This window comes from Poecilia reticulata, chromosome 9 (genome assembly GCF_904066995.2).
Source record: "Poecilia reticulata chromosome 9, P_reticulata-male-v2, whole genome shotgun sequence".
Classification (NCBI taxonomy): Eukaryota; Metazoa; Chordata; class Actinopteri; order Cyprinodontiformes; family Poeciliidae; genus Poecilia; species Poecilia reticulata.
The window spans coordinates 33,132,401-33,158,275 of NC_088838.1; the positions used below are offsets into that span (position 1 = coordinate 33,132,401).

Consider the following 25,875-nt stretch of genomic DNA (forward strand, 5'->3'; position numbering starts at 1 on the left):
TCCTCGTCCTTAAGCTATAATGACATAGATAAGTTGGTGGATGATTTTCAGTGCAAACTTTCAGATATCATTGATTACATTGCCCCCATTAAAGTGAAGGTTGTGACTGGTAGGAAGAAATCTCCATGGAGAAATGCACAAACAGTTCAATCTGCAAGACAACTCTGCCGTAGGGCCGAATGGAGATGGCGTAAAACTCAACTGCACGTTTATTATGAAATCTATAAAGAAAGACTACGTATCTATCACACAACACTAAAACATGCCAGAGAAGCTTTCTTTGCAGATGTCATAAACAAAACCATTAACAATGCTCGAGCTTTATTTGCCACTGTTGACAGGCTCAACCCTCCTGTGACGTTGCCACCTGAGCTTCAATCTAATGCCTGAAATAAGTTCTCCAGTTTCTTTTCAGAGAAAATTCAAAAGATCAGAGGATTAATCTGCTCATCCACTCCAAAGCCAGTACCAATGCTGTGTCCACATAAAACAAATGCAGGAAAAATGACCCAATTTCAACTACTAAATTATAAAACCCTAGAAGAAATTATAAGTCAGTGAAGCTCCGGTTCCTGCTGTCTGGATGTCCTACCCACTCAGTTCTTTAAGAAAGTCCTGCTACTGATCTGATCCAAATAGTAAACTCATCGCTCTCCTCAGGTGTTTTCCCTGATGACATCAGTTATCAAACCACTGATAAAAAAAGAACAATCTGGACAAATCACTAATTACAGGCCGACCTCTGACCTCCCATTCATCAGCAAAATTATTGAAAAAACAGTTTTTAAACAATTAAATAACTTCCTAACAATAATGAATCACTTTGACTCCTTCCAGTCTGGTTTTTGTGCTCACCACAGCACGGAGACTGGCCTAGTCAAAGTGTTCAATGACATCCATACAAATACGGACTGTGGGAGAACCGCAGTGCTGGTTCTGGTTCTGTTGGACCTCAGTGCTGACCATGACATTTTACTGAATCTACTGGAGAGTTGGGTCGGACTCTGCAGTCCAGTGCTCAACTGGTTTGAATCTTACATAAAGAACAGGGATTTCTTTGTTTCAATCGGAAACTTCTAATCAGAGAGGTCAAAGGTCACATGTGGGGTACCCCCAGGTTCAATCCTCGGACCCCTTCTTTTCAATATTTATATTCTCCCACTGGCTCAGGTTATACCAGGACATAGGATTAGCTACCATAACTACGCGGATGATACACAGCTCTACATCACGATGTCACCAGGTGACCTTTGACCCCATCCAATCACTGAATAGATGCTTGGAACAGATCAATGTGTGGATGTGCCAAAACTTTCTCCAGCTGAACAGAAACAAAACTGAAGTTATTATCTTTGGACCTAAAGATGAGCGAACTAGAATCAACGCACAGCTTCAGTTATTACAACTGAAAACCAGCGATCAGCCCGAAACCTGGGAGTAGTGATGACCTCTGACCTGAACCTTCAGAGCCACATTAAGACAGTCACAAAGTCAGCCTTCTATCCATCTATCACCTGAAGAACATCTCCAGGATTAGAGGACTGATGTCTCAGCGCGATCTAGAGAAACTCATCCATGTGTTTATCTTTAGCCGCATTGATTACTGCAACAGCGTCTTCACAGGTCTGACTAATAAATCAATCAAACAGCTGCAGCTGATCCAGAAGCTGCTGCTGCTGTTCTCACTAAAACCAGGAAGATAGAGACATAACACCAGGTTTAAAGTCTCTCCTCTGGCTCCCTGTAGCTCAGAGAATAGACTTTAAAATACTGATGTTAGTTTATAAATCACTGAACGGTTTAGCACCACAATACATTAAAGATCTGTTGTTGCTGTACCAACCGTCTAGACCCCTCAGATCCTCTGGTTCTGCTCTGCATCCCCAGAACCAGAACCAAACATGGAGAAGCAGCATTCAGCTTCTATGCACCACAAATCTGGAACAAACTTCCAGAAAACTGTAAAACATCTGAAACAGTGAGAGCCTTTAAATCTCAACTAAAAACCCACCTGGTTAGAGTTGCTTATGGCTAAATTAGGGTTAGAGTCCCAGTTGACGGCGTTTCAACTAAAGTCCTAAGGGATAGAAAAGGGGTTTTAATTATTTTTATTTTATTAACTTTTTTCTTTTTTTTTCTTTTTATCTGATTGTTTATTACTCTGTGTTTTTGTTTTTAATGATGTAAAGCACTTTGAAATGCCTTGCTGCTGAAATGTGATGTACAAATAAAATTTGATTGATTGATTGATTAATAAAAAGTCCCATAATTTAAGTCCAGTTCGTCTTCCTGTATGGAGACAAACTGTTCGCTCCGCAGCCTCGCCGGTTTTGCGGCGTCTTTGTGATCTGATGTCGGCTGAGGTCAGATCTGCAAACAGGTCTATTTACACGCTAAACAAACACCTCCAGAAATAAACGTTTCAGACTCACCTGCTGCTTTTCACAGACACAAATCAACAGCACTTCCAACAAAAAGCACCTTTCCGCTCAACTTCACTAGATTCTTCTAACAGGGTTGAGTTGCTGTGCGAGTTTGATCCTATTTTGCTCATTTTAACCGTTTAACTCTTTTTCACCATCCTGTTCATCAGTTCGCACCGCTCTGATTGATTTGTGCTTCCCTGCTGTGCTACAAGTGACTTTAAGTAACAAACTTCTGCAGAACTTTAAACGTGTTATTTTATGTAACCCACATTTGAATACTTCACCACAGTCTGAGCAGCCAAACTCCGAACTTTTCACCTAAAATTAATCTGATTTTACGTTGCTGGCGTAGAAATCAGACTTCATACCAGAAGAAGTCAGAAATCTGGACTTTATGGATGAAAATGGTCATTTGTGATTAACAAACATCACTGAACTGTTTTAGAAATGGATTTATACAGATCCTAAATAATCAAAACTGCATTCGGTTTTTAAATTACATCTTTTAAATGCTTTTATGGGTCTGACTTTTTATAACTATGTTTTTTTTTACCACTATTAACAGTTTGTCATTTGCTGTAAATGTATTAATTAATTTCTTATAAACATTTTGACTTGTTATTGTCACAATAAAATCTAATTAATGACGTTTAAAACCCTCAAACTGTTGGTTTTTCTATTTTCTCCACTGTTTGTTCGATGAGAGTATTAATAAAAGTAAATAAATCTCAAACTCTCATTAAATGCTGTTAGTGAGCAGATCAGTGATACAAACCACTCGGTTTTATTTGACTGCTGTCCTAAAGATCACAAACAGGCTTGTTTTTCCAAGAGCAGGATTTTATTTCTGTGGGGTATACAGTTACCTAAAATAAATATAAATATCGTGATAAAACTTTAAGTCCATCACCGTTTGAGTGACCGTATCCTCAGATATGAACGAACTCCTCTGCATGTCAGGTTTCAACTCTGCCGTTGAATCCTTGTGTGAAGTGAAATGATAAAATCTGTGCAAACAGAAGAGCCGCCGTGTCTTATTTTGAGCTGTATTAGCAGCGCGGGGCCCCCATGTCTGCTGAAACTGACATTCAGCAGGTTTCGAGGTGGAAAACTGTCATGACTCACGAAACGTCAGCGGCTGCAGCAGATCAGAAAGGTTCTGCAGAGACGTCTGCCGATTTGACAGCTGGTTTCATCTTCATAACAACTTGGCAGGAGACGACATCCAGACGCGAAAGGGAAATGTTCTCCCCTCCAGTGCGACGTCGTGAATGTTCAAAGCGAACAGAGTTTAAGTTTTTAGCTTCTCCTGAAGCAAATGCTAGATGGAAGGCGACTTTTTAGTTTGGACCTCTGACAGAATCAAACTAAAGCTGCAATTATCGATAATTATTCTGACGATTAATCAATTTATCCGCTAAAGAAATTCTGCAGATTTTTTCTATTGAGCCACGTAAGTCTTCCTTACAGTGTTAGAAACATATTAAAAGACCTAAATAAACATAATTCAGTTCCTTCTCAACATGTTTCCTAAACTCAAAAACAGCATTCCTTTAGTTCACACTTGCCAAAAAAAACAGAGCGTTGAGATAATCTGAATTTTTTAGACTGACCAGTTGATAATTAGATGGTAAAAAATTATTACATTTTGTTTCTTAAATGTATAAAATTTGAACCAGGTGAAGATAAACTTGGGGAGTTTGGGGTAAAACATATTTGCAGAGTTTTTTCTTAAATGTATATATTTTTTGTACAGTTTTGTCTTAATTACTGCTCTAAACATGTTTATTCAGCAAATTGCCTGTTTTACTGCCTGTATACTCAATTTAACAATCTATTAATGCATTTGTTGGCAATTATTTCAATAATCGATTGATCTCAATTAATCCTTTCAGCCATAAAATTGTTGGTTTGCTAATCGCAGCTCTGTAATGTTTGCTTTGATTCTTGTCGTTTCCGACTGCAGCAGCGGTTTGACATAAAAAGGCTCAAATTTAAAAGGTTTATTTTTTATCAACTGTGTTGGTCTTGCAACAGAAGCGCAAAGTTGTAAAAGCAAATGATTGACAAGAGATAAAAAAACTTTAGTTTTTTTGTTTCACTGCCCACAGAAATCTTCTAATTGACCACAGAGGACTGCAGCTCGTTCTCCACCAACAACATGACCCTCAGCGCGCGCGCGCACACACACACACACACACACACACACACACACACACACACACACACACGCACACACACGCACACACACACACACACACACACACACACACACACACACACACACACACACACACACACACACACATTGCCAAATCCCTGCCATTTATCTGCTCACACAGATGGCAGGAATCCAATTATCCTCCATCTACAGCAGATTAATTGAAAGTTCCTCATTCTTGGACTCTTCTGAGTGAGTTCAGTCAGAAAACACCAACAGGACCAACAGAAAAGATCAAAAATCTTTATAGCGGGATGGATAACGAACAACTGGCAACCCAAAACCACAAACGGGTTTTATTCACATTCAGATTTCAAGTTTGCAGAGTTAAAATAACATTTTTAAGCCAAAACTGTAAAAGTTCACTACTGAATGTCTGCTGATGCCTCTGAAGATGACAGATATTTAAATCTGAAATATGGAGAAATGTTTACAGATGCAAATCCATCAAGGTGAAGCAACTCGACACGATTCCAGTTTTTACACTATTTTCAACTCAAAAACTAATTTTCCTATTCAAACGATCTGGAGATTCTGACAAATACAACATCTATTTAAAACTATTTTATAAGGTTTAATACTACATCAAATTACATTTAAACAAAATAGATTTGAGAATAACATTCTGTAACTTAAATTACCATTTAGCTTTGCTGTCTCGCTTTTTCATAAATAATAAAAAAATATTCAAAATGGACGTGTAATATGGAAATATGGAGCAGCAAAGACGTACAACTTCAGCACATTTTAAGATAAATTTGAGCAATTTGAACCGATTCAGAATTCCCTGAACTCAGATTTGCAATTTTCTATAAATGTAATTATTTTTTTGCACCTCCAAAAATCATAGATGGCCAGAATAAAACAGTGGAACAAATGGAAAGAAAAATGTATAGCATGATAGAAACATAAACAAATGACCCGACAGTTTGACAGACGGACGGATGGGTGGAGAAAACAGAAAGTCAATGAACGCAACAGGCAGCAAACCCTTAAAAACACAAACATTTCCTCAAATTGGAAAACACCAAAAATCCGACTCCGTCCTTCTCCAAACAGAACAGGAAGCAAACCTCACGTCAAAATGATGTTTGTCTCATAATGAGATTAAACCTGCAGAAAATGACGCTGCTGCTGCTGCTGCTCAGCAGGTTTTGCTCCCAGCATTTTGAACTGACACGTCTGAGTAAACGTTGGTTTAACGCCAAAACCCCAAACTAGTCCGGCTTTTTCAAAACGATTAGCGAGTTTGAACACTCCCATGTTGTTTCAACAGGACATGTTCCTGTTTGTGCCTCCTCACCAGCATCACTGCAAACACCAGCAGATCCAGGAATCCTCTAATAACTGCTTGCAAAACACAAACATGTACGTTTACCAGATCTTTACTCCGAGCCAACAGACTCGATCAGATTCAACTGAAAACGTTTCAAACACCAAAGTATCATAAACATGTTTGATTCGTTCATTGTTTTAAAACATTTTACTATTACGAGGTTTAAACTAGAGGTGTCCAAAGTGCGGTCCGGGGGCCAGTTCTGGTCCTTGAACTGTTTTTTTTGTGGCCCTCAGCTTCAGGTCCAGAATGATACAAATTAGTTTCAATGAAAAATGTTAAGTATGACACAAAGTATTCGTCTATTTATAACCAAAATGTCATCATTAGAACCACGTCATGACAAACAGAGTCTGCTGAACCCAAACCAGCTTTGATTATTTATTAAACTTGGATAAAAACAGAAAGCAGTTTGAGAGAAAGTGACACAAAACCTGTTCTTACAACTGAGTCCAAATTCATTTGAAAACTATTATGAAAAATCTTAATACAGCAAAGGTGCAAAATCCTATTTATGTTTTCACTCTATTACAATAATTAAAAATAAAAAGTAATTAAATAAAATTGGATGACGGCTATTTGCGTGATCTCAATTACTTTTGACAGGATGATTTTGGCCGAAGTGACAAAACGTTTGTCCACCCCTGGTTTAAACCGGACCAGGCTTTAAGGTGCAGCTGCAGCAGCAGAGCTGAGGGTGGGTGAGGTGAGCGGCAGACCTCATCACGGCCGTCCCAGACTGCCCCTCCACCCGTCACTGTGACCCACAGAGGAGAGGAGGTGGGGGGCAAATGTAGGTCAGTAGTCGGGGCAGCGTCTGCTGCTCAGAGTGTTTGTGTAGCTCCGTTAAAAAAAAAAAAACCATACTGTACACATCCTAAACTCTGCTGATTTCTTAAAGACAAAAATACAGAAGAAACCTTTAAATCAGTGACGCGGATGTAATAGTTAATTTTGATTAATTAATTGCAACGATTTTAATTAAATTAATTACATTTTTTTAAACATAGAATACTCTGAACAGAACCTTTGTATCTGTGCGTTTCCCGTATGCCAATAAATCTGACGCACAAGCTGCATCCGCTAACAGCAATGGATGATGAAACCGCTTCTCTTGGCTCACTGGGGGTTAATTTCTGCTTTTAAAACGATCTGAAATGCACCATCTTGCCAACACCAAGTTGTGCTAACAAGAGTTAGCCTATCAGCGAAGCTATTCACGCTAAAGTAGCATCTCACTGCTAAACATGTAGCACTGGCACAGATGCTAACGCTAACATCAACAGTTCACATCTCCATGAATGATCAGGAGTTCCTGACACATTTTGCACCAATATGATGGTTGAACAACAGATTAAAAACAATTAATATCTTTGTTGTTGAGCTCATAAACCTATTTACTCAAATATTTAGCACCAAAACTGTTTTACTGAGAACCTTCCTTTGTCTATAGTTTTTGATTAAAATGTGACTAATTAATTCCATCCTACAATTTTAATCGAGTTCCACCTCTAGTTTCAAAATCCAAACTGAAAAGATGTTGTGTACATAATCCTGTTTAGCATTCATAGAAGTTTCTATTTGGGATGATTTTTGCAGAGGAATAACCCAAATGCTGTCTCAGCTTAATGTTATGTTAATTTTGCAGCGTTACTCTCTGCGTTTTCATCCGTTTGGCTGGAAACCAAAAAGACTCATCAAGTATGCAAGAGCCTGGTGGAGCAGCAGAGCGGCTGGATTAATGCAGACTAACGATCGAGGCAGAGCAGCAAGAAGATATATGCAGGGAGTAAAACTGAGCCGTGGAACGGCAAATCACACGGATTCAATATTCGGCAGGAAGTAGCTGAGTAAGTAGAGCTTGAAACAACGAGGAGAAAGAGACGATCTCCCAGCACCAGACAGTAAATGTATCTGATCAGATTAATGCGAGTCGGGAATGATAGAAATGATGAGGCTCTTTCTGTTATTAAAGGCTAGAAATGATGCTGAACTCCTTCGCTTCTTGAGAACTTTGTCCTCAAGAGGTGAAAAGCATCTTATGGCAAAGACTTTGACTGCAACTCTTTGCCGCAAAATCAGTAATTTTAGACTGTTTTCACACCTGAAAGTCCAGTAGACTCTGTTAGATTGGAGACCAAAAACTGCTAAATGTGTTCAATTTCCAGCAGCTGCGGTTCTTTTTCTCTGCACCGAGTCACACGGTCCAAACCCTTTGAGCAACCTGTTCCCCTCCTCGCCTCTGGGGGCGCTGCACCAAAAACCCCTGAAGGAAATGACAAAATCTCGAAAGAAGACACTGAGCCCAACTTCCTTCACAAAACGTAAACAAAAACGGAGTGGTGTCAGATTTAAGCTGTTGGAAGATTTATCCTTTATCTTTGGTAAAAAAAAAACACGAGTCATTTCTCCCGCCAGAGCTAGGCTAACACGTTTGAGTTGGTTGCATTTACCCAGAATGCCCTGCATTTGGAGCGGCCTCCGGTCCGCTTTGCGTTCACATATGGATTCAAACCAAACCAGAGTTCACTTCAACTGAACCCAGACCGAGGTTGAGTCTGAATCAGAGTTCAATTCACATTCACACCTCCACAAACAAACCAGACTTTCTAGACAAATGAACTACAGGTTAAAGCAAACTAATCTGGGCTGGAGTGAATGAACTCTTAGGCCATAACAATCACAAAAAAAACAAGGCAACATCCTGGAGGGACTGGTTAATAGCTGAGGTGATCTCAAAAGGTCTGGCAGAGAGCAGAGTGTTTTTATCTGCCGGTGCCATTAAGCCTCTAACCGTCCAGTAATGCTTCACCTTCACCTGATCGCCAGTCTGAGGCTGGAGACCCTTCACTTGTTCCCTGCTGTTCTCAGCCAGGAGTGAGAATTTCCTGCCAATTTGCGACTCCATTAGAGAGATCAGTGTGCGGTCGGGCGTCCGAGAGACGATTACAGTCCTTCACAAACTCAGAGGACGGGGAAAATTAACACTTTCATTTTTCATCCTGCAATTTCTGCAGTTCTGGTAACAGACATTTCATTTTGCACAATTTCAATAAACAGAGTATTTTTCTCTAGTTTCTAGTGCAAATATCTTAACTGATAACTGGAATAAGAAAACTTGCAAGTAATTTTTTAGCAAGACATATTAATGAAGTGCTATTTTCAGCCAGCATTTCATTTATGTTGGTGAAAAACTATCAGTTCCACTGGATTATTTTATTTAACATTTTCCCTTCTTATAAAGGAAAAATAAAAAATTACTGACAAAAAAAACTTGTATCTTGCTGAAAAGTTACTTGTAAGTTAGTCTTATCTGAAGTCAAATTAATTTAACTAGAAACTGGTGCAAATATCTAAAAAAATAGACACTAAGAAGAGTTATATTTTATTATTTTAATAATGGTGAGATTTTGTGCTTTAGCTTTTATGCTCGACTGAATAAATAGAGAAAGAAACCTGCATAAAACCTGAAAAGATTGTAAAATAATACATACAAGATTTTGAATGTTGTGAAGATTTGAAGGACTTTACCAATAACACCAGAAGCTGGAAAAGCCATTTTAAAAACGCTGAGCAGATCAGACTGAAAAGGTTAAAAGGAAAAACAAAGATCCTGCAGCTGCATGGCTGCCGCTCCGCCTGGCTAATCGGCGTCTCCGCCATGCAGCTCGTAAGCAGCCAGGATCAGTGTCAGGATAAAGTCACCGCTTGGCTGATTTCCTAAAATCCCTCATTTTGCCAAAGCAAATAGGCAAAAATCCGAGGCCTGCCAGAGTCAGATCTCTCTCTCTCTGGCTTTCATTATTAACTCCTGGCTCATCTGAAAGGTCAGAAAGTTCAAAAACTCTGGAGAGGATTTTGTAAACACAGCAAGACTGTTGTCTTCTCTCTTTTTCTAAATAAAGATTTGCTTTTTTTTCCTTTTCCTGTTTGGCTCCAAACTTGGAAAGTACCGCTGTTCTGAAACAGATCCGGCAAAAAGAATTAAAATAAAACGACTTCTGTGTTCTTCAACCTGGTTTTAACTCATCTGATTGGTTCAACACAGAGGACTTTTGCAATTTTAGGAGTAAAAAAGATAAAAACATAATAATCTTCAGATGGTAAATCAGGAGACATTTTATAAATAAATAAGTCTGTAGAAAGTCCCGGGTGAAATCTGTGGTCATGTTGGTGAGTTAAACAGAAACTTCCCACTACAATTAGCCAAAATTAGGTCAAAGACCTTTTCTGATTTAAACAACAAGCAAAGGGAAACAGAGATATTAAAAAAAACTTTCTGGGAAATGTTTCAGAAAATCAAAAGAGCAAAAGTGTCTGCAGTTTTTAAATTTTCTCTTTTATTCCTTTCAGATTTCAGGTGTGGGTTTAGTCCAGGTAACTCTACCTCATTTTAATTCACCATGTGACTGACTGATTATTGTGACAGGCTCAGTTGGTGCAACGTGAACATAAATCTACCAGAGGTCTGAATCATTTTGGCTTTAAACTTAGTGATATTTCCAGCATTTTTAAAGTCACCATCTTTGTGCCGCTCAGCTGTTTAAACCCAAGAAGAAATTTCTGTCCCTTAGAAAAATATACCGTAATAAATAGTCGCAATAAACAATAAATCAATTAATCACATGATAAATTTTACTCAAAAATGGTCTCAAAACAACAATATTATCGTTTGTTGCAATAACTTCTGGGGAAATTTATCGGCCAGCGAAATGTGCTATTAGTAAAAGTTTGTAAAAATATCTTGCGGTGGATGAAGCAGTAGAAAGTGTGGGATGTGCAGCAGCACTGGGATCCAGTGCTGGAGCGGAGCCAGAACTGGGTCCCATTACGTAACGCTCCAGATCGTCTCGGCTGCTGGAGCAGGATGGTGAGGCAGCCGGTGAGAAACGGCAGAAAACGGCTTGATTATTACCAAAACGCTGAGGGACAAACAACAGAACCGACAGAAGATCCGCTTCCAGGTTCAACCTGTGCTGCAGCGTCAAGCCGTGAGTCAAACATCACCTCAGCGGTCGCATTCAATCCAACCACAAAAACCTTCAAAACTAAGAAATATCAGTTTTTAATTTCTTTAATCTACGTTGGTCCAGACATGGAAACTTCCTACATCAGATTTCCTGCTGATCTTCAGGGTTCCAATGTTTTTCCCAAATTTATTTGATGCAAACTTTTAAGAAAGTAAGGAAAGGCTCAAAAACGGTTTCCTAAGAAATATTTTATTCAGAAATAAAATATTTATTTTGGCTGATTTTGTTATTTATATTTGTCATTATATATATTTGTTATTTAGATTGTTATTTTTGTACTTAAAATACCTAAATTTACACTTAACTTTACGTTTTTGGTCTGCCTGATGATGTCATTTTTGAATATTAAGTGATTGATAAGTTGATCAATCATTACTCAATGATTGATCAATAAGTCTACTCAAGTACTGAGTAGTTACTCAGTACTTGAGTAGACTTTTTCCCAAATACTTTTTCCCAAATACTTTTTTACTCTTACTTGAATAACTTCTTGCACGGCTACTTTTTACTTTTACTTGAGGAAAAATATGTTGAAGTTGTGCTACTTTTACTTTGGTAACTCTGATCATCTTGTACTGTGAGTTTTAACAAATGTGTATAAGAACATATATGTATTTTTTTAATAAGGAGACACATCATGTAGCTGTAAAACATGCACAACATCAGTTTGCAAACTAGTACAGAAAAATCCGGGGTGTTTTCAACAACAGCACACGCCTCAGTCTTAGAAAGGGGAAGTTTACACACACACACACACACACACACACCAATAACACGCTTAAAAATAAATTTAAAAAACCCCAGCAGCACTCACCTGCCCAGCTCGTCTCCAATTTCGTAGAATTCCTCCACATTGTCCGGGTTGAAAACAGTCATGTTGTCCAGGCACTCCGGTCCTCTTGGCGTCTCTGAACGGCTTCTCACAGCGGCACCATCCCTACCAGCCTCCGGTCGGCCCGGGGACCCGGACACCGGTCTTCCTCATAGCTGTGGCTGTCTGGTGCATGTGAAAGACATCAGAAGGGGGAACAGGAAAGTAAGTGACCCGGTCAGAGACGTTTGGAATCGGAAACAATGGGATCCCCCAAACGGGCTGAGCGATGAACCTGCGATCCGTCCACCCGGACCCCCACGACCCGCTATTGTTCCCCTCGTTTTTCTCTCCTTAAGTATTGCATAAAAGAGCCCATTTTAAGAGAAATTCATATCACATCGTCACCGGTTCAGAGTGGAAAACAAACCACCCATGGGGAGCTTGGTGTAGCCATGGGAAACCAGCTAAGCTACGAGTCCAGGGAGGAAAATGACTGTTTGAGTCATTTCTTACAAATTACGACCCGGACAGGTGTCTAACCCCAAACTGTAAGCGGATAAAAACTGTAAAACGTGTCATAAAAACAGTACAAACCTGAAACATTGTAGCTGTTCTCCATATAAAACCACGAGCAGCAGCTGCCCTGTAACGTTTTATTCAACCCCACACTGCAGTCCGAAAAAAATCAACATAAACGCTTAGCTTCTGACCATCACCGCCCCTTTTTGGTCCCCGAAACTGAGACAAATTTAATGGGAACTGAATAAAGTATCTTACGGTGTGCCGGTGTGAGTCCCGCTGCCAAATGAAGCCGAGATTTCAGGCGTTTTGCGGGAGGCGGTGACCCAGGTTTGGCTCACGGAAGACAAATGCTGGCTGGAACGGGAGAAATCAACGTTAACAATGTGAAGCAGGCTACTCCTGGTGACGCCTTCGCGTTCTGTGGGAAATGTGGGGGCAGGGGGAACGGCAAGTTGATTGTAAACTGCGGATACGTCACGATGCTTCTTATCAGTAAAGAGGTAGGTCTTAATGTTAATCAGAAAGAGCCGCTGTGCTCAGGGTGAATTGTATGCTATCCAAAATGCGTGGAAGAATTAGGAAGACAAAAATGTCAGGTTTTTTGTCGTTACATAAATGCATCAGCCTTGTGCGGAGTGTAGGAGCAGGTGTAGCCGCAAGAGGGCAGCAGAGATTTCACTTTTACTGCATTTTAGATAGAATTAGAGCGTTTTTGTTTTGTTTATGTTTTTCGGGGCCTTTTTTATTGTTATTGTTATTGTTATTATTGTATTTTGTGTAGCTGTTACTAGTTGCTTTGCTACCCCGAATAAATGCCACGAGAGGAAGATGATTTTAAAAAATGCATTATTATTATTATTATTATTATTATTATTATTATTATTATTATCATCATCAGATTTTATAATTAGAAGCTAGTAAAAAAATAAAAATATATTTTTGCATCTAAATCTAAAAATACAATTTAGATAGCACTACGTTTTTCCTTTTTTATGGTTAGAAACAGATGAGCAGAAATTAAAATATAATTTTATATGCAAATATTTTTTCTATTCCTATTACAGTATCGTTACAGTACAACAATCTTGTGGTCCTACATTTGGTTTTGGAAACATGGAATACTTTTTTCTGATAAGAGCAGATATATATATATATATAAAAAATTCCCTTCTCACCCTCCGCGGGTGGTCTGTTTCATCCTCTGAGCTCGGGTCCTCTACCAGAGGCCTGGGAGCTTATATATATATATATATATATATATATATATATATATATATATATATATATATATATATATATATATATATATATATAGGCAGGGGTGAAAGTAGGGGGGTACGGCAGGGTACTGCGTACCCCTAAAAGGTTTAGCAGGGTTACCTGCAAGAGAGAGGAGCGGCTGACTGCTGTAAAGAATCAATGGGTTCATTGTGCAGCCATCAGTGCACCCATTAATCAGCCGTGAGTGATTAGTTTTTCAAGAACAATCTAAAACATGACTTAATCAGTTAATAGATAGCTTTCCCTCTCTCCCCATTTCATATTGTTTCTGAACTCTTCGATCACGGAAGGTTTTGAGTCCATCTCGGCATTAGATGCACTCTTAGAAATGGCTGTAAATTTACGGTGGAATTCCAGCAGTAACATACTGTTATTCCAAAATACGGTAGGATATTGTCAGTTTGATGTCTTCTTCTCTTGTCACCATCAAGACTGACGACTGGCAGTAAACTACCGCAAAATAATTGTACAATACAGTTTTTTTCCTAGGCAAGACATTTTACTTGTATTTGCATCTTAGAGAACCAGCATTTAAAGACAATATTAAACAGAAAGAAAAAGTACTTTCCATAATAAAGTATTATCGTAACAAGGTAAGTTCCCCAAAGCTATTAAAACATGCTCTTTTTGTTCTTTCTTTAATGTATTGATGCAATGTAATGGTTATGTATTGTCTCAATGTTTGTAACTCACTGGCGGACATTAAACCACAATGTATGCTGTATTTATTCTGTTATGTATTCTGTATCTCAATAAAGATTTATTAAAAAAACAAAACAATGTAAGTTCCATGTTAAGACCATCATGTTTTTGATTTAGATTTATTTTTTTATGAAATCATTAACTTTCTGTTTGCGCAAGAGCATCAATTTAACGTAAGTTTATTTGTTTGGATACCCCTGACTGTTCAGTACAGAGGAGCTCAAGTCCAGAGAGCTGCTATCCTGCAACTTTCAGATGCTTCCCCGCGCCAATTAACACACCTGAATCAAATTAATGGCTGGTTAGCAGGTCTGTTGGAGTAAAGATTCATCGAAAGGTTTCAGGACGGTAGCTCTCCAGGACTGGACCCTTGGTTTATTATTTTTGTTAGCAGCTATTAGAGGCTCTGCATAAAGAGCTCAGTGCCGCTGATGTTTGTCCTTGGCCGACTGACTGACTGTTTGCCTGCTGTTCTGCTTGTCCCCGACTGGCGGTCCGCCTGTCAGCGGGATAATCTGTCGGCTGCCTACCTGTCGTCCTGGTCGACGTAAAGCTGGTTCCTATCACTCGTCCAGTGTGGCTGATTTTTCTTTTTAGGACACTACCCCGAATTTCACTCCTGAGTTGTGCTAGAACTGACTTTTAATGTGTGAGTGATTTTAGACTAGTATTTTTGATTAAACAAACAATTGTGTTGCGGGAAGTGCCTCCACTCTATGTGATATTAGCTCAGTGAGTTGTGTGTATGCTGTGTGTGGGTGAACGAGATGTGTGCCAGTTGTCCTCCGGTCTAAAGGGGGCGCTGCATACTAAAAACCCGCATGTTGAGGAGCGAGGGAGAGACGGTGTGTGTGGCGGAGAGAGTGTAGACGACGACCGTAAGAAAAGTGTGTGCAGATTTCGCCTGTTAGCTGGAGTTATTAAAAGTTAACCTCCAACCATCTCCGTGCCACCGCCTGGTTCATGTTCAAGGCGTGTGAGGGAGTTAACCCCGAAGTAGAGACTCCCCTTCGGCCCTGGAGAAAGATCTCCTCTGCCTCAGACCACGGTCAGCAGACTGAGCAGGAAAGGTTAACAGTGGAATAAATACAATTGTTGAATTGTGAGATTGTCTCAAGCCTCATCTGTAACGGGTCTGTGTGCCTTAAAGGTAACTTTTTAGTGGAGTCATTGCAACCAATTTTATCTTTACTAAAATAGTGCTTTTAAATTTAAGTTCCCAATTCTTATCACACTGCTCCCGCCACACTAGCCAAGCAGGTGCAGGACGGGGTGCCGGGAGGTTAAACGAGCATTAAAACGGTCAGAAAGGCCGTTTGAGTTAACAGTATTTAGCTGCCGAGTCGTTTTCTTGAAGTTTTCGGCTATAGACGGTGTAAAGGGGAGAGTGGCTGTGCTGGACCGGTGGTTTGATCTATGCCATCAAAGCTAAGCCAAAATGTTTTTGTCTCTATGCTGTGACAAAAATACACACAGCAGAAATGAATCATATTTATTGAAAACATCAGTGATGATGCAGACTCAATTCTCTCTCCTCCAGTTTAAAGAGGAAGAATAAAATCAAACCAACAACAGAGCAAACTCTCCTGAAGATCCTGGTGATGACAGAGGAGATTGGACTCATTGTTGAGGTTCAACTGAACTGCAGGTTGATGATCCAAAGCTCTTTATTTTCCATGGGCTGCCACCGGCACCAGTCCTCATGGTCTGGGTACAGTTTCTACAGGATTCTCCACCGTATGGAGGAAAAACATGGAAGTCATTGACCCTGTGACCCCTGATCATTGCTTAAACTTAAAATGTCCACAGTGGGATGAACACTGTGGACATCACACTGTCAAGTTGACAGTGAGTGTCAAGCATTCGATAAGACATTTTCTCACTAAATTACAGGTAGAGCCCAGGAAGCTGCATATTGAGGGTTTTCTCACAGTGTTTACATTTTTATTTGTGTTTGAAAGATGAACCACAGCTTATTTTATGTTATTCACCGAATCCTGTCTGTTGTTAAATAATGTGAAATAGGCAGATATTTAAAAAAAACCCTATTTACTGTTTCACACATTTAGGTTTTGGATCTTTTTAGCAGAAAGTTTCCTGGTTTTTGAGAAACAACAAAACTGACATTAGAAAAATTTTGCCTTTATCTGAAACCCAGTGGTGAAAAGAAACAATTCTGATGAAAGTTTCAGAAAATTAAACCTTTGCGATTTGAAGCTCAACATGAATTATAAAACTGCCTGCAGCGAATCGTTACCACAAATAAAAACAAGACGGATACTAGAAATAAGTAATCTAACCTCTTTGTGTCCTTTCTGAACTTCTGCTAACAGTTTTATAAGGCAGAGTTAGAAACATACTAAAATAATCATCCTTGTTTAAATGGAAGAAATTATTGGATCAGAACTGATGAAATATTTGATCCACTTCAAAAACGATGATCCTGACAGTTTTCTACATTTCCAACTAACAATTTGAAAATACACCAAAGTCAAAACATTCATAAAATAATATTTTTTATACAAAATTTACAAAAATAACATTTCAAATGGTTTCTGTTGATCTTAAATTTATAGTTTAAGACCAAGATAAGTCAACTTTGGTCGTTCATTACAAATCAAAATCCATAAATCTTGAAAATGATTAAGATGTAAGGAGTGGAGAGGTGGTGCAGCGGTGGAGCACAGCCCACTGTTCGAGTCCCGGTCTGATGATCTTTACCGCATGTCTTCCTCTCATTATCCACTTTCTTGTAAATATACATAAATAAGAAAAACAGGATTTTTACTAAATTTCTTTTGCCTGGAAATAAAAAAGTTTAATTTAGAATGAATTTAAAACATATATAGTTTTCATTATTCAATAATGTCAAAACCCAAACATCAGAAATATCAAACATCAGTTGTTGTTTAGATTAATCACTAAATATTTTATTCATTCTTTTATTTTCCTCCAGTTTATAAATAAGCTGTGATTTCCTAACAGAATCATGATTAATATTATCAACACAGAATATTTTACTAAAAACATGAAGGAGATGATAAAGAGAAACAGAAATTAAAATAAAACCCAGAGAAAATTCAGTTTGCTTCACCAAATGTAACTAAATGTATTTGAATAATTTTAAATAAACAAATATTCTTAATGTCTGTTTTGTTGCATGTTTTCATTTAAAGCTCTTTAAATAAACTATTTGCGGAGCTGAATCAGAACATTTGAATAAATTACTGTCCAGTTAACTGCAAATCCATCCTGTCACATATTTGTTGTTGATCCAGGAGAAAAACCAGTTTAGGATCTGAGCTGGTTTTGGACTTTATTGAACAGAACAATTCCTGCAGGAACCTGATGATCCAGAGATCAGAACATCCAGTCAGTGGACCGAGTCGGTCACTTTACTTTGTGATCCTTCACAGGAACCATCTACAGGGCTGGAGGTCCAAACTGAAGGATCCGGGCTGCAGCAGAACCAGGAAACTCTGGAAGAGACTCAGATGTGGAGAACAGAATCAGGAGGTTTGTCTGCTCTTCTCTTGACTCTGAAGTCTTTCTTTGTGTCCTAACATGACCTTTAACCTTCAAACGTTTAAACCCTGATTGTTCTCAGCTCTTTCTTCCCATGTCTTCATCCTGAAGTAACAGAGTTTAGCAGAACATCCATTTCTAATTCTGTGGTTTTGCTGACTGATCAGTGATAATAGATTCATCTCTGCTGTGTGTATTTGTGTCCAGCAGGTGGCGCTGTGAGGACATCAAAATTAACGTTTTCCTTCTCTGTTCATCACAAATCTTTCAAAGAAAATAATTTCTCCAAAACTTTGTTAGCAGAAGCTGCAGGTCAATAACAAGTTCAAATAATTTATACATAGAAAATACCTGAAGACTGAAGGTTATCCATTCTGCAGCAGGAAACAGTTCAGTTCAGTTCAGTTCAGTTCAGTTCAGTTCAGTGTCTCTTTACCATCAGACATGTTCTCACTGAAACAACAAGCAGGAAGCTGCATATTGAGGTTTTGTCTCATTATTTTTATATCTGTATGAAAGATGAAGCAGGTTTTTGATGTTATTCTCTGAATCCTGTTGTAATATAATGAAAACAAGCAGATATAAAAACATTGTTATCAACAGCTTCACACATTTAGATGGTGGATCTGCTCAGCAGAAAGTTTCTAGTGGCTCAGAAACAACAGAACTGAAATGTTCTGTTTTTATACAAAATCTGCAATCAGAAATAAACTGATTCTGTTAAATGTTCAGGAAATAAAACCTTTTGAGATTCAAAGCTTTTGATCACCATAAACATCTAATATACCAGCCTCCTGTGTTTGTAATGTCATTTAAAACTCAGTGAACCACAGAGTTTTATTCAACAGCCAAATAAAAATAAACATGTTAAAGCGATAAATAAACGTTTAAAGTTAACAAAGACGATTTTCAACAGCAACAGTTTAAATCTTATAGAAATCAGTTTTAGATAGAAGAACAGAAAAATCATATCAGTGAACAGAAAACAGAGAAAAGTAAATCTGAATGTTTATTTATAAAGGTTTTTCTGCTAAAATGAATCATTAAACAATTAAAAACAAGAATTACAAGAAAATCCAGTTAATAATTTGTAAAAATATTTGTTTCCTTTTCTGAACTTAACAGTTTTTACAAAAACAAGCTAAAAATAATAATTTTTGTTGAAATTAAATATAATATGAAGAAATGTGGTCAGAAGTGTTTGGATAAAGATGATTAAATATTGGATCTAGTCTGAACATGAATCATGAACATTTTTATATTTCCCATGAAATTTCAAAGACAAACTGAAGACAAATGTTAATCAAATTACTATGTTATACACATTTCAACAGAAATATTAAAAATCAAGATATTTTAGTGATCTATTTCTATTGTTAATTTCAAATAAAAGTTGAAAACTTTCAAAAGATCATGGATATTTATTAAGCATTTAAAAGGAAAGTTGGTCTGAATTCAAATTGAGAGACTTTGATTAAAAACTGAAAAATGATTCACAGAATTAAAATATACAACTTTGAACTTTAAACAGAAATATTAGCTTGGAGGATTTTGATCTCAGATGTTTTGGCATCAGCAGATTTTCCAACACTGAAATAAGGGAATAGTTTCTCAGTGAAAGTGTCTCTGTGAGTGTAGATGTGACTCTTGTCTTCAGAGTCGTAGAAGGAAACCTCCCCTCTGTCATAGTCCAGCTGGACTCTGATCCTCTGGAGACTCTGATTCACTGACAGAGTCTGACCAACACCATTAGTGTATTTTCCATCACCATGCCATAAACACCAGATTCCATTCTTTGGTGAAGCAAGTGTCTCTCCCTTCCTGTCAACAGACTCTTTAACCAAACCCAAAGCCCAGTAGGGATGATCTCCCACCTCCACCTCCCAGCTGTGTTTCCCTGAGCTGAAGCCCTCAGAACCAAACACATGGGCATATTTAGTGTTTCTCTCTGGATTATCAGGAAGTTGCTGCCATGTGTCTCCATATCTCACTCTGGTCAGATCATCAGACAGGTAGAGAGATCTCTTCTGCTGTGTTTGGGTCCAGAATGACGGGGCTGAACTTCACCTGGTCCTTCATCTTCTCCCAGACTCTGAAGGACAGGTTGCCCAGGTGTTTGGCCACATCTATCAGAGCTCCTGAGACCAGCTGTGGATCTGGCAGTGACCTCTGACCTCTGGCTCTGCTCTGAGCGGCTTTATAGCTGCTGAGGAACGACACGTTGTCTTTCTGCAGCTCTTCTTCCACAGCAGAGATGCTGTCTGACAGAGAGGAGATCTGCTCCTCAATCCTCTTCATCTCTCCCATGATAGTCTTCCTCTTCTGCTCCTCTTCCTCCCTCAGAGCTGCCAGTCTGGACTCCTCTTCCTCTCTCAGGAACTGGTGGAGCTTGTTGAACTCTGCTCTGATCTGTCTCTCTGTGGACAGCAGCTGCTCCTTGGAGTGTTGAACCACATCATCGTATGTTTTCTCCACTTGTTTGTGTTTCTTCCTCTTGTCCTGCAGAGACTTTAAGTCCGATTCCAGCTGCTCCTTCAGATCTCTGACTGCTTGTTCAACAGGAACCACTTTGTGACTCTGGTGGAGAGAAAAGTCACAGACAGAACACACAGCTCTCTGCTCGTCTTCACAGAACAGTTTAGGGTCTTCTTGGTGTTTCCTGCAGACCATCAGCTGCTTTGCTCCTGTTTCTGTCTCTGATGATCCAGGTTTCTGTCTTCCAGTGAAAGAATCAGCCAGTTCCTTCAGAGTGAAGTTTATTCCTGGTTCCTTAGAAGATCTTCTTTTACAGATGGGACAGTTCTTGTTTCCAGTTTGTTCCCAGAATTTCTGCAGGCAGCTTGAACAGAAGCTGTGGTTGCAGCTCAGAGACACAGGATCTCTGAACGTCTCTGAACAAACATGGCAGCTCAGGAAACTTTCAAACAGAGCAGTGTTTTCAGCCATTTTGGACTGAAATCCTCCAGAACCAGAACTCACCAGGTCAAAGTTTCTGTAGGTTTTTCTTTAAATTCCAGTAAACCTTCGTGTTTCAGCTCAGATCTCCTCCCTGTTATGGCGTCTCAGCTCCGTTCAGCTCAGTTAAAATACTTTCATTTTCTTCTCAGTGACGTTTCCAGTCAAAGGTTATTGTGTATCTCTTCCTGGTGAACTCTGAGCTTCTTTTACTGCAGTTTAACTTCCTTGTTCAGTTGGTAAAAAACTGCCTTACATTTTAATAATCAAACTGTTTTATAACTCAAGAAGAAACACAAATCATTTGCTGAATCACTAGAAACAATAACCATAGAGTTGATATTCAGTGAATATTCACCATAAAATATTTGAACATTTTTATCTTCAGTGTATTAAAGTGAGCTCCATCATTTTCAACAAAACTTTATGTAATTTAAAAATCATTTGTTGCTGAATTTATTCATGTCTGATGAATCCATTAAGTTTTCTAATTAACTTAAAATAAATGTGATTCTTGCCTCCTGCCCTCTACTTTGAGTCAGTCGAGTTAAATATGTGAACAAAGTTACATTCACGCTTTTTACTTTTAATATTTACAAATAATAGTGAGCACTAACTTTTAATATCTATCAAAAAAGTAAAGAAACTAAGTGAAATTTTAAAACATGATATTTCAGTTTATTTTATCTTGGGACTTTCTGCCAATCAGAGAAAATCTTTAACCCAGGTGTGTCAAACTCCAGTCCTCTGCTGTCCTGCAGGTTTTAGATGAGCCACAGATACAAAAACTCTGGAATGAAACGGCTTCATTACCTCCTCCTAGTGTAGATCAGGCCTCCAGAGCCTTGATAATGACCTAATTATTATATTCAGGTGGTGCAGCAGAGGAACGTCTAGAAGTTGCAGGACAGCAGACCTTAAGGACTGCAGTTTGACACCCTGCTTTAATCATTTTAGTTATTATTTTATTATTGTTGGTAAAACTCCATCAAAGTTTTTCTGATTGACATCAATATGTCTCACTGACTGACTTCAGTTTTGTTCATTGCAGTGGATTTTTCATTCTGCAGTATCAGTGAAGTGTTCATTCAATAAAATGATGAAAATGATATTTATCTCTGCAGTGAATATTTGTCTCCAGCAGGTGGCGCTGTGAGGACATTGTTGATTCCTTTATTCCAATATTCAGGGAAACAAATAACTTCTGTGACAGTTGATGGATTTTATTACAGATCAATAATATTAAACATTCATATGAAGAAAGAATCTAAATATTTTTCCTGCCTCTGCTGACACTAAACTGAATGTTTAAAGTTTTCAACTTTAAAGGATTTAAATTATAATAAATAGACAAATAAAATCCATAGCCGTTTTTCTACTTTGAATCATAACAGAAATTGACTCCAGTTGACTTTTCTATCCTGCTAATGAAAAAATAATATTATTTATATCTCAGCAAATTGTTTGGCATTAAAATTAAAATGTTTTTTAAAATGACATTTCAGTCTTTTCTTTCTAAAACATTTAATATTGCAGTGAGAAATAATGTCAACAAATATAAGACAGACATGGTGAACCAGGTGTTGGTATTTAAATAATTATCTGATATTTATCATAATAAAGCAGAACTTTACTGTTGACTCTGTTGGTCTAATAAGTTTATATTTAGTGTATATAGTTGCAGCCTATAGCAGTCAGATAAAGTAACAGATGATAAATCAAATCTAAAATAAACAAAACTTTCCTATCTTCCGTCGTCCATCATGCTTTTTAAAGATCTTTAATATTTTGTTTATATTCAGTACATTTTCTGGAAGCATTTGTATATAATTGTGTAGAAACTTTTCCACAAGATTGAATTTAATTCTAATAAAAATGTAACTTTTACAGTAAGTTCCTGATGAATTAGACTAGCGGTACCGCCCCCCAGGGGGCGTTCTGAGGACGGCAGGGGGCGCTGGCGGACATTTTTACAAAAGGGGGGCGCTGGGATGCCTTTGGGGGGCGTTTGGTCGAATGTAAACTTTACACCTTAAATGCACAACAATACCAGTTTAGACTTTGAGCAACTTGGTAAAACTGTCTTGTGTAACATTAAATCATGCTTGGCTGCAGCTGTATTGATGGCAGCTCTTCTTCTGTTCAGTGTTTGTAGCTTCATGGCGCAGCTCCGCTCCTGCTACTGGTAGCTTCACCGCATCAGCTCAGCGTTACACCGGCTGATGACGTTGCTGTGATTCACTTTGTCTGGTGTCTGATTTTAAATATTTTATGTTTTATTGAGGATTTTTGTACATATGTTTTGGCAGTTCTGTGATCATGTCAAAGCAGCAACTTATATTAAAAAGTGTTTTATTGTCCGTCTGGTTGCTGCCCGCTTCCATGGAAGGAGAACAGAAAGTCGCTCTTATAAACATGTAATTACTAAAATCACAATACCCTGACTTTTTATCCCTCTGAAAAATGAACCCATTTAAATAAAGAAATCCCTCCATGGGTGATACCTCGATAGAGAGCGTTCATTTTATAGCGTTAACACGGTGCTGTAAGTGGTCCGGTATGAAACGGGTGTGATAGAACAACACAGCACTTTTAAATTTCAATAATCAGAATACCGAAAATTGTTTCTGTTGTTTTAAAAGGTTTATGTCAGTTTGCCTTTTCCCCATCGATATGTTTCTCGAACGCCCTGCACCTTAGGGGGTTAAAAAAAAAACCCCAAGGCGCACATTGCGCTAAACTCTGGAGAAGCGGGACATAAAACGGAGCGACGAACTAGATGTGAATTATGGCATAAAAACAGAATCTGACGCTAAACAGTGAAAAAATCAACACATGATGTGAAACACATGACGATTAGGCGGAGCAGCAGGTGATGAGTGAAGATCACTGGTGGTGAATAGCATCAATAAATGATCAAATAAATCTACCAACAGGAAAGAAACTAAAGTGGACATAGCAATAAACCAAGAGAGGATAAAACTTATCAAAGGAAACTAAATGGAAATGAATGAAGAACAAAATGCAAGAATAAACTAAGAAACTAAAGTAAATACAGAGGAATAAACTGGTATGGCAAGACCTTTCGATCAATAATTAATACAGAGGACTGTATGGCAAGAATAAACAGACACTATTTCCAGATAAAAGGTAAAATAATATTGTTGGAAGTGCCATGGGTTTGTTGAGACCATATCTACTGAGAATAAATACAGTAGATTTATTCTCAGTAGATGTGACAATATATATATATAGTAAGTCACCAGTCTTCCACCCGGGAGACCCGGGTTTGATGCCAGGCTGGGGCTGGGGCAAAAAGTTACAACGGTGACATTGAGCTGTCAGTGTGGGTCCTTAGGCAAGACCCTTGGAGCTATATAGCCTACCTCATACCATGAGAGACACAAATAAGCACGACATGCCGGCTCAGACGTCAAACAGGTCTTGTTCAGTTGGTAAAAACTGTTCAAACAAGGTCTGCGTCAGGTGCTGGGAACCAGAGCACCCTGATGAAAAGTGGAACAAGACGGAAATGGGCGAGAGGTGAAAACATGAATCTGTTGGAATGCTACTACTCAAGAACCCTAGTCAGAGGGGTTATATGCAAAGACTGCGGGAGGAATGGTTAGCTCAACATCCCCAGTCAACACTAACTGCCAAACCTAGAGAGAAACAGGCTGAATGAACACCAGACAACCCGAGCAACTACAACTGAGAAGACCAGAAGTAATGAACATAGAACACAGAAGATTGAATCATGCAATGAAAGAGAAACTCGCAACTCCCTGAGGAAGACTCAGATCTTGAAGCATTATCAGCCAAGAGAATGCAGATGACCCACCACCATAACAGAAACCAATGAGCTAATATACAACTCGGCATCAGTGATCCTTGAGATGCTTGGCCATGAGAAGACCCAATACCCACCATGGGAAAGATGGTTAGAGGTGAGCCAACTGTCAGAGCTCAAGAAGTACAGCCAGATGCCCATACCTGAAGCACTCGAAACTGCCAAACAAAGGCTCCAAGCCTTGGCCAGCCGCCTAAAGAGATACACAAGAGAGAATGAAGCCAGGAGGATTAACCGGCTCTTCACCACCCAACCAGCTAAAGTGTTCTCTCAATGGAAGGGTAATAACAACAGATCAGACCCACCAAGGCTGGAGACTGAACAAAACTGGAAAGGCAGATGGGAAAAGGAGGCGTCCCACAACGGCAATGCACAGTGGCTAACCTCTCTACGAGAGGACCACAGCAACCTCCCTGAACAAGCCCCGGTAACCATCACTGTGGCAGATGTCCAAGAAAGAGTCTCGGGTATGAAAAACTGGACAGCACCAGTACCTGACATGATCCATGCCTACTGGCTAAAGAAACTCACCGCCCTCCATGAACGACTGGCAGCTCAAATGAACCAACTGCTACAAAATGGGACTCACCCTGAATGGTTATCTGAAGGGCGCACAATCCTGATACAGAAGGATCCCTCAAAGGGTTCAGTCCCATCCAACTATCGGCCAATAACCTGTCTCTCTACAACATGGAAGCTCATGTCAGGCATCATAGCGGCTAAGATAAGCGGGCACATAGATAAATACAAGAGCACGGCACAGAAGGGAATCGGCATAAATAGCAGAGGAGCCAAACACCAACTCCTTGTAGACCACACAGTCGCCCGAGACTGCAAAACCCGACACACCAACCTGTGCACCGCTTGGATTGATTACAAGAAAGCCTATGACTCAATGCCACACACATGGATCATTGAATGCTTAGAGATGTACAACATCAATAGGACTCTTAAGAACCTTCATTGCAACTTGATGGGGCTGTGGAAAACCACCCTTGAAGCCAACTGCAAACCACTTGCACAAGTGTCCACCAAATGTGGCATATACCAAGGAGATGCTCTGTCCCCACCGCTGCTCTGCATAGGCCTGAACCCCCTCAGCCAAATCATCAACAAGACTGGCTATGGATACCGACTAAAGAATGGGGCCACAATCAGTCACCTCCTCTACATGGATGACATCAAGCTGTACGCTAAGAGCGAACGAGACATC

General features: G+C 39.0%; 1 protein-coding gene and 1 pseudogene across 3 annotated transcripts in view; both read right to left on the bottom strand.

Moving 5' to 3' along the window:
• The window catches only part of dapk1 (death-associated protein kinase 1), a 72,642-nt gene extending 59,770 nt beyond the window's left edge, over positions 1 to 12,872 (bottom strand). The window contains exons 1-2 of one of the 3 annotated variants that reach the window (XM_008419394.3): positions 12,605 to 12,872; positions 11,828 to 12,010 (exon numbers count right to left, since the gene is read on the bottom strand). In XM_008419394.3, coding sequence (XP_008417616.2) covers positions 11,828 to 11,889 — 62 coding nt within the window. In that variant the 5' untranslated portion in view covers positions 11,890 to 12,010; positions 12,605 to 12,872. Of the gene's footprint in view, positions 1 to 11,827; positions 12,011 to 12,421; positions 12,547 to 12,604 lie in introns of those variants that run through there. The other 2 variants (XM_081610957.1, XM_008419395.3) reach the window with 2 other exon arrangements.
• A 6,365-nt stretch (positions 12,873 to 19,237) lies between these two features.
• On the bottom strand, positions 19,238 to 21,200 carry LOC145552883 (zinc-binding protein A33-like; annotated as a pseudogene).
• Positions 21,201 to 25,875: the final 4,675 nt, after the last annotated feature.